Source organism: Sturnus vulgaris, chromosome 22 (assembly GCF_052056855.1).
Source record: "Sturnus vulgaris isolate bStuVul1 chromosome 22, bStuVul1.hap1, whole genome shotgun sequence".
Lineage (NCBI taxonomy): Eukaryota > Metazoa > Chordata > Aves > Passeriformes > Sturnidae > Sturnus > Sturnus vulgaris.
In genome coordinates, this window is record NC_142264.1 from 4,198,047 (window position 1) to 4,211,323 (window position 13,277).

Sequence of the window (13,277 nt, forward strand, 5' to 3'; positions counted from 1 at the left end):
AAAATATAAGACTCTTTGACAGGACAGAAAATGAGGCACAATTAGGGAAGACTTATTGCCTGGAAAATGATAATGGATAGAAAATAACCATATTTTTTTTTCCTAGTGACATCCACAAGGATCATGCACCGAGGTGTTAAATGCCAGCATTTCAGTCAGGGTTTTACTTACTGCCAAAGGCTGAGCCTGCAGCTGCACCTGGAAAAAACAAGAGGAAGCCCAGTCACTGGAAGCAGGACACCATCAGAAGATCACACAGACACACAACATGGGACTGAACAGCAGCTAATTAGAGGGGGCTTGCTCACAGGCACATCAGTTTGCTGCTACAGATTAAAAGCTGCTTTTGTCAAAGCACAGGAACAGTCAGACAACGCCGTCTGGGCTCCTGGCATCTCAAGCCTTTCACCTGAGGAAGGAAAAGCAGTGTGGTCCTTGCTGATGGGGGTTTTTCTGTTAACCATTTCCCTGGGCTGCTGTGAAAGCCCAGCAAAGGACAAACACACAGGAGCATTGGGCTAAGGACAAGCTGTAGGATCTGAGCAGGGGACTAAAGAATCACAGAATGAACAGGTTGGAAAAGACCTTTAAGATCATCTAGTCCAACCTATGACCTAACACCTCCTCATCAACTAAACCGTGGCACTGAGTGCCATGTCCAGTCTTTATTTTAACACACTCCTGGGCCTCCCTGCTGTAACACGTGGGTGAATCATGGAAAGTCTCAGCTCTGCATGAATATAAAGCACAGAAGAGGTAGGACTACTAAGAGCAGAGGGCTTCAGAGAGCTGCCTCTGGGGCAGAGGAAGAGGATGTTGATGTGAGGAGGAGGAAGAAGACTGAATGATGGGAAGAGAGACGAATGGGAGAAGGAAAGCAGAGGAGAAATAGGAAGAGACACAAGGAATGGAGGGGAGGGAAAGAGAGAGAACAGCGTGTCTGTGCCTGTCAACACCAGAAACTCTCCCAGGCTCCTTTGAAGCAATGCAGCCGCTTGGTGGGAGCTGACAAGCTCGTTCCCTTTCAAAGAACCTGCTCGTCTACCAGCCCTGGCACACACAAAACATTCCCGTCACAGCCTTCGGAGCCTGAATTTCAGCTTTGATCATCTTAAAGCACATAAATCTTTCAAAAAATCTGGGGGGAGGGAGAGAAAAGATTCTCTTTGGTAATGCTCAAAGCTGCTGCTTGAAAGGCTGGAGTGGCTACTGTGGCTTTGTGACATTTAAACAAGTTTGCTAACGTGGAGTGGACAGGAAGCCAGGAGGAGCTGGCCCGTCTGTGATGTCTCCTGCCCCAATTCCCTGCCTGGAGGATGGAGGGAATGCATCTCCACCGCTGTCAGAGCCGTGTGCCAGCGGCAGCTGGAGGAGGCTGGGGCTGTGCACGGGGACTGCAGCTCACGGGAACACCACGGAGCACGGGCAGCATCCAGAGAGCAGCCAGCACTCCTAGAGATGAGGAGAGCCAGCACTCCTGCAGCTGAGCAGAGCCAGCACTGAGCCCGTGGGCTGCTCGGCAGCCAGAGCTCTGCTGTGCTGAATATCGCCTTTGTCAAAGGACAATAACTGGCATTGCCCCGAAGCTGTGGTTATATCTTTGGCCTAAAGTCATCATCCCTGCTCTGGACCATCCTTTAGATTCACTCCTCTGCCAGCAGCCAGCACATCTGTACATCCACCAGATCCTCTTTCATTTCTCTGTGCACCAAGACAGGACCCATTTCCTTTGGGAAGCTGAGCATCCTGCAACCATACGAGCTGGAGAAGGACAAGATGAGCACCCACTCCCACTCGTGGTGTGGTGCAGTCCAGGGCAGGGCTGGCTCCCTGCAGGTCACTAACATGCATTGTAATCCCTGCAGGTCACTTACATGCATTGGGGGACCCGTTGGGCAGAGGCAGGTAGGACCCTGCTCGCCAGGACCTGGAGCGAAAGTTCTTCTTGCACTTGCCACAGTCCTGGCCCGTGGTGTTGTGCTCACACTCACACTGGAGGCTGCCCTCTTTGAAGGTGCACAGGTTGGCGTGGAGGTTGCATTTACACCTGGAGGAAGAAGACAGGGAAGAGCTGTCAGGTGTTGCTGCTGCTCCTCCTTGTCCCCAGGGTAGTGCTGAAAATGTGCTGAGGCCAGGCTGGTCACCCCTTCCCTGTTCCTCCTGCAGGTTTTTCTCACTGAACTCCGTTTTCCCCAGGTATCTTGTGCTGGGGTTCAGTGTCCACCTCCTCACCCAGGGCAGGTGTGCAGCCTCTCGTCCAAGATGAGGTGCTTCACTCCCAGTATCTGACTGAGGAGCACAGACTGTTTAATGGCAGGTCAACATCTGCAGCTGAGACACCAGGAAGGAGTCACTCACATGTCAGGCTGTTACAGGAATCTGGGTAATTACCTCAGATGGAGGCTTTTACTTGGAGGCAGTCTGGCTTTGGATGGAGGAGCTGGGCTAACCCTGGTGGCACTCGCCCTTGCCCCCTGTCACTGTGCCAAAGCCATTTTCTCCCGTGGTGTGAGGCTGCCCAGCACAAACCCTTTTCCCTACGTGCAGCACAGCCCCAGCCTGCTGTGACCAAAATAACGCAGACAACAAGCCACCACCAGTTAGTCCCCGCCTCATCAGAGAAGGCAACAACTAAAAACGCTATTCAGCAATTTGCAAACATTAAGAAACTTTTAATGAGCTGTAGTGCAGTGTGCAGGGAATAATTATCTCTGTGCACAATAATTCCTGTTGCTCAGACTCCGGAGGTGACTTGTGCAGAGCGCAGAGGCTGAGCCCATAACTCACACGTGGCTCTGGTGACTCCTGGGCCTGAGCTGAGGCCATCAGACAGAGACTTTGGGGACCAAAACATCTCATTTCATTCCAGACAGCCCATCCCTAGCACGGCCCGATGGTTTTCCCTCCTTTGTGCAATAATTTACACTCTCAGAAGCATTAGAAAGCAGTAATGCTGTGCCTCCCGTGCAGGGTGGAGAAGTCTGATGGGGCAGCGTTTCCTTTCACAGGGCTCAGGAGATGCAGAGCTGAGGGAATGAACTGCCTGCAGAGAACACAGAGGGAACATGGCCTGCTGCTCCTGGTGCTCTGTCTGCACTGGGATAAACAGCCTGGAATAGGCTGGGAGCTGGGAGTCTGGCTGCTGGTCCTGGTGCCTCTCCCCCTGTGCCTTGGAGCCCCCCGAGCAGCTCCCCAGCCACCTGCCTGCCCCTCTGAGCCCGCCTTTGCTGTGCTCTCCTCACGCATGGCTGCATAAGCTGACCTCATGTATGATTTCTTTTTTTCCCCTCCCTCCCCTCCCTGCCCTTAATTCTAGCAAGCCCCGCTCAGAGGCTAAGCATAAGCTGGATGAACAATCTCTCCCCGTCTTACAACCCTGCCCTGTGTCTGACCAAGCAGAGGAGGGAATTTTGCAGCAGAGGAGGGAAATTTTCCTCCTCTGAAAGGGGAGGAAAGAAGAAAACGTGGCCCAGGGAGCAGAGGCAGACACGCTCAGCATGCTCCACTTGAAAGCCTGTGTGAGTGAGGGCTGGAGATGCAGCGTCACGGCTGAAAGCAGGAGCACTGCTGCTCTGGGAGGGAGCCACGAGTCCCAGCATCCAGGGGAAGGAAGTGGCTTTGGCTGGTGCCTACAGCCACAGGGATGCTGAATGTCAGATGCTGCAGGTCCCCTTTGGCTCTGGTGAGGGAAGGTTTGGGCTGAGCTGTCCCAGCCTGTGGCAGAGGCGCTGCCCAGCCCCAGGGTGCTGCGGAGCCTGGCTCTGAATTATTCAGTGTCCACACAGCGTGGCCTCCTTCTCTCGCTTCAAAACGAGCAGGCGAGAGCAAAGCAGCCGAGATAGTGGGTTAAAGCAGGTTAAAGCAGGTCAAAGCCTCAGCACTGCTGCTCTGGGCCCCGCCTGAAGAGAGCATCAGCTTCGGGAGCTGCAGCTCTCCTCCCTCCTCCTCTGATGGGGTGAGGGGATGGGGCACAGCCTCAGCATCCAGCCTAGGGGGGTTTAGGAGCCCCAGGGGAGTGGGAACAAGGATGGAAGGGCCTGTCACACCCCTTGTTTTCCCTGAAGTTTGGGATGAGGTGGAGCGTGGTGCTTGGCTGCAGTGTTTGACCAGTCACAGTGGGGACATCAGCCCTGGGTGGCCACCACTTGGTCCCCGTGGTGGCCTGAGGCAGCCTCAACCAACCCCTTCCACATGTGGCACTCCCTTGCTCCTGGCAGGAGCCAAGCAGACATTTTGGGGTGCTTCTGGCTCCCAGGGCAGGAGGGTGAGACCCGTTCACCATTAATTTGGTTCCAGCTACAAATCCTCCTCCACACAGTGGGACCCAGGCTTGCCGAGCCAGGAGAGCCTGCTCCACACACACACACACACACATAACTCGCTGCTGGGGAGGGCTGGGAGCCCAGCACCAGCTCCTGGGACAGCCCCAGCTCCTCCTGCCCAGGGGGATGGGGACAAGGAGGGAGCTCATGGATGTCCCCCAGCCAGGTGTGATACAGCACTGCTCTTCCCAGGGGAGACCCTCACTTCCTAATCGGTGTAAACAGGGAAAGCTAAGTCAAGAGGAAGCAGAGGCAGGTGTTCACCTTGCCTGCCTGTGCCCAGGTCACTGATTTTTCTCACTGCTAGGCGCTTTGCCACTGTGCAAAAGTTTTGTTATCCCAAGGATCAATTTTACCAGGGAATTGCTTTCTGAGTTCGACCTTTGAGAATCATCAATCTAAGCAGGGAACTGTAACCCCAGCAGGCTGACCCCGAGGCACAGCCCAATCAATCAGGCTGCATTATTTAATGGGGAACAGCCGAGCACCCTCAGCCAGCCCCGTTTTGGGCAGAGGTTTCTGCATCCTGGCCTTCCTGCAGCTTGGGCTGTGTGGATCAGCTTCAACCCCTTCTTCAGACTTCTGTGCCTCCTCCTCTGGGCCCAGAGCCCAAGGACACACCGATGGTCTGTGCCTGCCTCTCCCCAGCCAAGACTCAGCTGGTGCAGACTGGAGTAAATGGCATTAGCCCAGTCCCCTGGGTGGGAGCTGCTCCTCCTGCTCATCCTCCTCGGCGCCCAGCCATGGCAGGCAGGAGAGGATGAAGGGAAAGGTTAGGAGCGACTTAGCAATGAGGCTTAAAAATCAGCAGCGGGGCAGACACCTGCGCTGTGTCCTGCAGAAGGAAGCCATGGCCCCACTCCAGCCCCGGGGCTGCTCCAGAAAAGTGCTGGTTGCAATATGGTTTCTCTGGCTCTGGAAGACATCTGGGGAGCTGGGAGTGTTTCTCCTCTGTGGCTCGTGGGTCGAGGCTGTGCTGACAGTTTCTCAGTGGGCATTCAGAGCCTGTGGAGGGTCAGCAGGGATGGGGAACAGCCCCAACACCCTCGGGCACCAGGGACACCCATCCTGCACCAGGCTGGCAGGAGCTCACACCACTGCACTTGGCGCTCAACAAAAACCGGCTCTCACTGTTCCCAGCAGGAGTGGCCGGAGCAATGTGTGCCCCAAGATGTTACAGTTTGCACAAAGGGGTATTTATGAGTTTATTTCAGTGCAGGTCATTCAGCTTTCCTCAGAGTGGTGCAGTGTGGTTCTGATGCTGCCAATGCCTCCACCAGGGAACATCACGGAGCTTGGAGCGCCAAGGAAAGTTTACAGGAAATTGTCCTTTTTTTCCCTTTCTTCTTTTTTTTTTTTTTTTTTTTTTTTTTTTTTTTTTTTTTTTTTAATTTTTTTTTCAGCCATAAAGAACACTTTTCTGCAATTCTCCACGTCAGCATCCTGGAGGTCACAGCAGCGAGCTGCTGGAGAGGTGTCTGGTGCCAAGCCCACGTGTGAGGGAAGGAGATGCCCACACACAGGAAGGGGGTGAGTGCAGCAAACCTGCAGCAAACCTCCCTCTGTGCTGGGAGTTGGAAAACAGCCCCTTTCCCTGAGCTTTCATTAATAATGACTTTTGAAGTGATTTTAAAAAGCCATCCCAGCCCTTTGTTTTCTTTCCAAGGATTCTTACTTGTTCTACAACGCCACTTTCTGTCCTCAACCCCACTTGCAGAGCAGGGAAGTGAGGCAGGGAAAGGCAAAGAGCATCTCCTCATCCCTCCTTTCCCTTCCTGCAGGGATGGGGCAGCCATGGGATGCTGGCACATCGTCGTGCCTGATGCAGTGACACTGCTGGAGGAACTAGGGTGGGGATCTAGAGAGCTGCTCCATCCCCTTGTGTCTCTTGAGACAACACTGACTGCCCTGAACTCCTTAAAAACTTAAAAACTCCCCTGCAAGCCTCTTTCCAGCGCAGCCTGCACACTGCTCTCCATGAGGATGTTCTGCATGGCCATAGGGATGCTCTGCTGGTCCCATCCTGCCGGGTTCCAAGCCATCCCACTGCTGCCTATCACCCCACGGGCTTGGCTTTGCCCCCCTGCTCCCTTTCTGGCGGTGCTGGTGCCGGGGAGAGGCAGCTCAGAGAGCCACTAATGAGTGCCGGGCCGGAGGAAAGCTTATCAGAGCTTTCCCCTGAATTGTTTGCTCTCACTGTAATTGATGAGCCTTTAATGAGTCTCACGGGACGATGTGTTTGAAGGGAGCTCTTTCCTCTCCGTCCCCGAGGAAAAGGATGTTTCAACTGATCTGGGCTCTCGGGGAAACATGAATAACTCTTCTCCATCTCTCTATTGTCATCCCCAGCCGCTGCTCACAGCACGCTCCGGCAGCTGCCTGGCCATCACTTACCCACTTCTACCTGCTCTTTTGCAACTGTTTTGGCAGCTCAGCAAAAGCAGGGAGCAAATCTTTTGGGCAAAGCATAACGGGTGCTGAGCTTGGATTGTTTCTGGCCCATCTGTGCGTGTGGAAGCAGGTAAAAATAGCTTCTAATGGCTGGGCCATGGAAGAAGCACAGTCCCTTTGTGGAGAGCGTTTATAGCAGGGTTTGCCTTGCTGGGAGATGGCTCTGGCTGGGGTTTGCTGTTGCCAGTCCTGGACAAGAGCTCAAGAGGATGGAGAAGGCAATGCTGGCTCATCCCAGGAGAAAGACTGGACCCCAAGCCCGTGGTCCAGGGGCTGAAGGAGAGGAAAAGCCATTTTAACGTGTTGGTTTTTTTTCAGCTTGAACCAGGGTGAGAGGCTTCTGGCTTGCACTGCTTTGTTTAGAGCCAAAGAACTGAAAAAAACCCCGAGTTAGGTCAGAGGGTTGTGAGTGGGTTGTTTTCCTTGTGGGTTTTTACTTTTGGTTGTGTGGTAGGGACGGGTGAGTCCTCCCAGCAGGAAGGAACCCTCCTCGCTGCCCTCCGAAATGATTTGAGGTTTGGGTTACAAAGATGAGACAATTTAAAAGATGCCAAAGTGCAGAGCATGTTGGCTGGCTGTTCCCATCCGAGAGGCTATTTATTTTAAATAAGTTGACACTCACCAGCTGTCAAGATCCTGCTGACTGGTGGAACATTATTTATATTCAAAGCTGTCTTAAAAAGCAAACACAAAACCAAACTTCCCCATTAGGGGGTCGGCCAGCAGAAGGGAGGAAGGGTGAAAAGGACATCACATGGATATGTGAACATAAATATTTGCAGAGTAATGTGTATAAATGCTCTTGGTCTTTCTCCTGGAATGCAATAATGCCTGCAATTGAGTTCATTGGCCAAATTGAATTTGGGCTCCTGTAGAAGTCTCTTTATATTAAGTGCTTTAACATACATCACCTTCTCAGTCTATCGATGAAATTCTATTATCTGCTCAGGGCCGGACACAACTCGGCAACAAAATCGGAGGGGGAATAAAACCCTTCACAAACCAAAGGCAGGAGCAGGTAATAGGACCTTGGGCATCTGTCTCTGGCTATCGACAAAGTGTCAGCAGTGTCTGGGGGAGGGAGGAGCTCTCTGGGTTTCTCCCTCCCTCCTGCTCAGAGTTTTCTCCCCACCTTGCTGCAGTGGGAGTAGAAACCTCTGCAGGACTCCACCAAACAGTTCCTGCACATTAACTTAATTTAACTCTATGACCAAGAGGAAGATTTTGCTCGAACTCGAGCTAATTCCAGCCTGGAGGAATGCCAGGGCAGCTCAGGCATCCAGCTCTCGGGGCTGCCCAGCATGGAGGCGAGGACAGGCCCAGGAACAGGCTGGCACAGGCTTGGCTGTCCTTGACACCGGGATGCTGCTGCCTCCTGGGACCCGAGTTCTGTCTGCCAGGAGCTGCAGGGAGGAGCAGGGACGGGCACAGGCCGTGCTTGCCCTGGTTTTTGTGGTCATCCCAAAGCTGCCAAGTGTGGGCTGAGGGCTGTAGGGGCGTTGGGCTTGTTCTTGGGGGATGTTTGGGTGAGCCCGTGGCTATTTTGGGAGCGATGCCCCAGCACTGGGATTGGGGAAGCTCCTGCTCTCTCAGATCATTCACCCCAGGTCCTGCCTGTTCCCCTTTGGTGCAGGTCCCACCCTGCTCCTCAGGGAGAGATGTTTAGCAGCCACCACAAAAACCCTAAAACTCTCAACAAGAGACTCTTCCACTGACCAAAGCTTTTCTCCAACTTAAAGACCACTTTGCTGGAGAAGTCAAGATCAGCTGGAAGGTCTCCCACAACAGAGCCAGAAGAAGGAATGCCCAACCAGGGCAAAGCAGCTGAGGGACAGCTGGGATGTGCTTTGTGCTGGCATCCCTGGTTGGAGCTGAGCTCCAGGCACAGGGGAAGTGCACTGAGCTGCCTTCATTGGGAGGAGGAGGCAGTGACCAGGAATTCATTCATCTTTAACAGCAACGCAGCATCAATCATCCCCACATCTCAAAACTCACCACAAATGCAGAAAAACGTATCCCCTGCATGCAGGTACCACTGAGCATTTCCAGCTCCATTCATTGCAGGAGGTGCCTTTGGGGGTGGCCTTGGTCCTCCAGGTCGGGAGTGCCTGATCCTGGCTGCTGGCACCAGGCTAACAGCCTGGCCAAAACTGTTCTGCTCCACTAGCACAAACTCTCCAGGTCATGTGAAGAGAAAATCCTCCTAGAGAGCATCCATGCACAGCACCCAGGACACACCAGGGAAAGAGGCAGGGGAGCACAAAGGGCTTTTCCCTTCCATTTTTTGGTGTAAGCAAAGCAGCAGCCAAGGAAAGCCCGAGAAAAACAACTGGTGAAGTGAGGAAAGGAAATGCCACTTCAGAACTAGAAACTTCATCTTGTTGGTGCCTCTTTGGCCCGAGCCCAGCCCGAGAGGAGGCTGTGCTCCATGGAGCTGCTCAGAGGTGAGGGATGCTCCCTCCTCCTGCCTTCCTCCAGGGACTGCTCACCACCAGCAGGACGGACAGACAGACAGACAGTGCATGCACTGGGGCAGGGCAGGACAGAGTGGGGAGAAATCCTAATAACCAGCCTAAAATTGATTGACTTCTGCTCAATCTGATTTCTCCTAACTGGATCCACATGTCCTGGCCATGGCACATTAACTTCAATTACAGCTTATTAATGTCTCTGTGATGGAGCGTGCCCTGCTGAGCACGGCAGTGACTGACGTTGTGAGGGGGAAGAAATTACTCCAGAGAGACCCAGTGTGGAATGGAAGCAGAACCAGTGGCTCTCACCACAGCCCTGGCAGCCAGGGAAAGCTCATTCACCCGTGCCCGGGCTCACTGCTGCACTGAGGAGAAAATTAAGCAGTGAATACAGAGATCTGTGGGGAAAAATCCTTCCACTTCCCTTCCCCACCCTGCCTGGCACACACACAACACTCAGGCCAAGGGCTTGCTTGTGTCTATTCCTGTCCTGACTCTTCTGCATCTCCAGTTACTCTGCAGATCAATAGGGACAGGATGGAAGAAGAAGGGGTGGGGAAAAAAAGAAGAAAAGAAAAAGATACCAAGAAGAAAGAGAGTAAAAATAAATTGTCAGGCATGAACGGAGAATGGCTGTGGGAGGAGGAGATGCAGAGGAGACCCTGAGGGACCAGTCCACTGTACCAACACCCAGGAATGAGGCAGTGACCCCCAGGATTCACCAGATCCTCTGGCCTATAGGGCAAGAGAAGACAGAAAACTCTTTCCCCATATCCTTTGTTCTGTCTCTCTGCTTTTCCCAAAAGCTCTGGGGGGTTGTGGTGAGGGGTTTTCCTTCTGAAGCTGAGGGGTGAAGGATGGGGTGTGCTTGGGTGGGGCCAGGAGTTCCTGGCCTGAGGGGATCACAGAAAGTTCTCTGAACCCTCCAGGCTGCAGCACAAGAAACCCCCTGGGCTCATGGGCTGCTCAGAGGGAAAAGCGTTTTGCTCTTCTCTTGACTGTGAAAGTCAACTGGAAATGAGCTGCCAAGTGCCTCATCACTGCCAAAAATGGTGTGGCACAGGGACACAGGCAATGGCACACTCTGAGGGCACACACTGAGGGCACACACTGCTCCTGCACTGCCACACACTGTGGCCAGGCACAGCTCCTCCAGCCTCTCGGGGCTGCTCCCTCTGCTCTCCATGTGGAATTTTCTCTCACCCTGCTCTCCAGGTGGAATTCTCTCTCACCCTGCTCTCCAGGTGGAATTTTCTGGCTGTGTTTTGCCCTTGACCCCTCATTTCTTCACAATAATAATTTCTTCCCTCTTGTTTCCATGCCCCCTGGAGTGGACCCCTAACACCACCCCACTTTTATCTGTCCCTCCAATGTGTCCTGGAAGAGGCAGTGTGTGTCCATGCCCATCCCTGCCCACCCTCCCTCCCCCTTCCCTGCACAGTGCTCCTGTCAGGCTCACATTGATTTCTCCTCTCTTCCTCTCAATAACCCATCCCTTGTTGAGCCATACACGAGATTTAATTTGGTTTTAGTCCCTGCACTGTAACTGGCTTTGCTTACAGCTGGAATTAGATTGCTCTTCAGTGCAAAAACCTGCTTGCTGGGACTGGAATAATCACAGAAGCAGAGTTAATTCACAGGGAGCTTCTCCATCTTATCCACCACTTATCCACAGCTCCTGAGCTGCTCACCTTCCCTGCCCTGTGCCCATGGGGGCTGGAAGAGTCAGCACAGGACAGGCACTGACCTCTTCTCTGCCCAGGATGAGTGTCCCTCTCTCCTGGGAACCAGCCCAGCAAGCTGGAGCTCTGCAAATCTGCATCTCACTGTAGCTCAGAAGTTGGAGTTTGGGCTGATAAAAGCAGATTTCAGAGTTTCCCCTGCTCCCAGCTGAGAGGAATGAAGGATTTGTCTTTACAAACAAGCTGTGGGTCTGCTGGTGGATAAAACCAGCACTGAGAGACAGAAGAAACAATGGGAAGGATTCCACTGATTGATGAATGGAAAAAAAGATATTTGCCTTTACAAACAAACTGTAGGTTTGCTGATAAATGAAACTGGATATTGAAAGATGAAAGAAACAATGAGGAAAAAAACATAAATTCCATAAGAATTAAAATTAAAAGGGAAGGTTATGCATTAGAAGGGAATCTTAGGTATCAGGTGTTCTGGGAAGTCTGTATCTCTCAAGTACTTCAGCCAGTGGGAAAAGAGAGGGAAATGTGGCAGGGAAATTAGGATAAAAAGGAGGCTGAGTCCTCCAAAAACTTGAGAGATCCCAGGGGAATGCCCCATGACCTCTCCCTTTATTCGAATAAAGCAAAAGGAGTCCTCTGTCTCCTTTTCGGACACAAACCTCTGGTGTTTGTGGCTTAATTTTCCTGACACAGCCAAGGAAAAACCCTTTCAGCCCTGGAGGGGGAGGTGGGGCAGGTTCTGGGAAGGAGCTGGAGCTGCTGCAGGACAGGGACCAGCCAGGGATCACAACAAACCCCGACCTGTCTGTGTTGGCCCTGGCTAAAAAGCAGCATTGCAGCTTCCACAGGGCATCCATCCCACCTCCAGCTGCCCTCGGGGTGGCTCTGGGATTTTGGATGTCTCGTAGAGGTTGAGACTCCTCCAGCCCTGGGTGTGTTTGAAGGGTTTTTCCTGCTCTTCCCTGGCTGTCTCTTTTCACAGAATTTTTAGGGATTTTCTGTCTTGAACCAATCTCTGCTACTATTAAATGGTATTAAATTTGGCCAATGAATTCTGAAGTTGATGGGGTGTGGGGAGGGGGGAGGAGGACAACTGAGAGCAAGATGTTGGGGTTTGGGGAGAATCTCACCAGCATGGCCTGAAGTCCTAAATACTGAAGCAACAAATCCTGCCCAAGGCAGGCAGGAAAGGTAAACGGCTCAGAGGAGGAGGTTCATGGGACACCAACTTTTATTTTAACTCTTTGTAGCATCAAGTATCCCCAGGCTGCTGCAGGAGCAGTGGCGAGTCCTTGGTTACCTGTGCTGATCTCCACACTTGGAAGCCAAAGCTCATTGCACAAACACATCAAACATTTAGTCCTAATTTACCAGACACATGTGGAGGTGCTTTCCTGCTCCTCTGCCCACATTCCTGAGCCCCCCGGGGCTCCTCCCTGAGCAATCCCCACGGTGGGGAACCCCAAAATGCCCCCAACCCAGCTGAGAGCCACAGTGACAAAGACCCTCACTGCTGCCTCCTGCCCGCCCTGGAGGGTGGAAAGGGCTCTCCATCCCTCCCTGCAGCTTCCTTCCCCTTGGAGCCTGTTCAAAGCCAGCCTCGGTGGCACCTGCAAACATTTCTACTTGCAAGTCTCAGAAGCAAACAGTTTGGAACCGATACAAACGGCTCCTCTGTCGCTGTGGTGATGCTCGTTAGCACGGGGTGGGTGATGGGGAGATTTTTCCCCTCTCGCCTCTAAGTCTCGCACAAGCTGGATGGGAAATCAGCCATCTCGGCACTTTTCCACCTTACTTTGCTTTTTCGGTTGATGTCATAATGTAACATATGGCATCGTACAGAGAAATGAAAACCAAAACCCAGGAGAAACAAACCCCCTCCTGCTTCCTCTGCCCCAGATCTGTCGGGGGATTTACCCTCACCCCGAACTTCGTCTGCCAGGGCTGGGGCTGCTCAGGGTGTGCAGGAGTGACTGGGGATGACCAACCCTGCTTCTACCGGCAGTGAGCTGGAGTTTAGTGGGGTGAGCCTCATTCCACACCAGTGTTCCACCCCCGAGACATCTGGGCAAAGGCTGGCTGTGTTTGCACAGCTGGGACAGGGCACTGCAGGGAGCTCAGACCCTGAGTGTCCATCCAAGCCACGTCCCAGCTCCGCCAGCACCAGCTGCAGGAGGACACAGCCTTGGAGGTGCCCCAGCCGTTCCCTGCAAGGACACATCTGCTGCCCTGCCTGGGGAGAAGGGGTGCTAGAGGGAGAAATGGTTCTCTCTCGGTCGGCAGAAACGCTGATGGCTCAGTTTTCTAGCAAGAACCCTCCTCTCATCCCTGCGAGG

At 53.0% G+C, this 13,277-nt stretch overlaps 1 protein-coding gene across 3 annotated transcripts in view; it reads right to left on the bottom strand.

The window, feature by feature from the left end:
* NTNG2 (netrin G2) overlaps positions 1 to 13,277 on the bottom strand; it is a 47,091-nt gene that overhangs the window by 12,511 nt on the left and 21,303 nt on the right. For all 3 annotated transcript variants that reach the window (XM_088177443.1, XM_014873329.2, XM_088177442.1), the window contains exons 4-5: positions 1,875 to 2,047; positions 172 to 198 (exon numbers count right to left, since the gene is read on the bottom strand). In XM_088177443.1, coding sequence (XP_088033569.1) covers positions 172 to 198; positions 1,875 to 2,047 — 200 coding nt within the window. The remainder of the gene's footprint in view (positions 1 to 171; positions 199 to 1,874; positions 2,048 to 13,277) is intronic.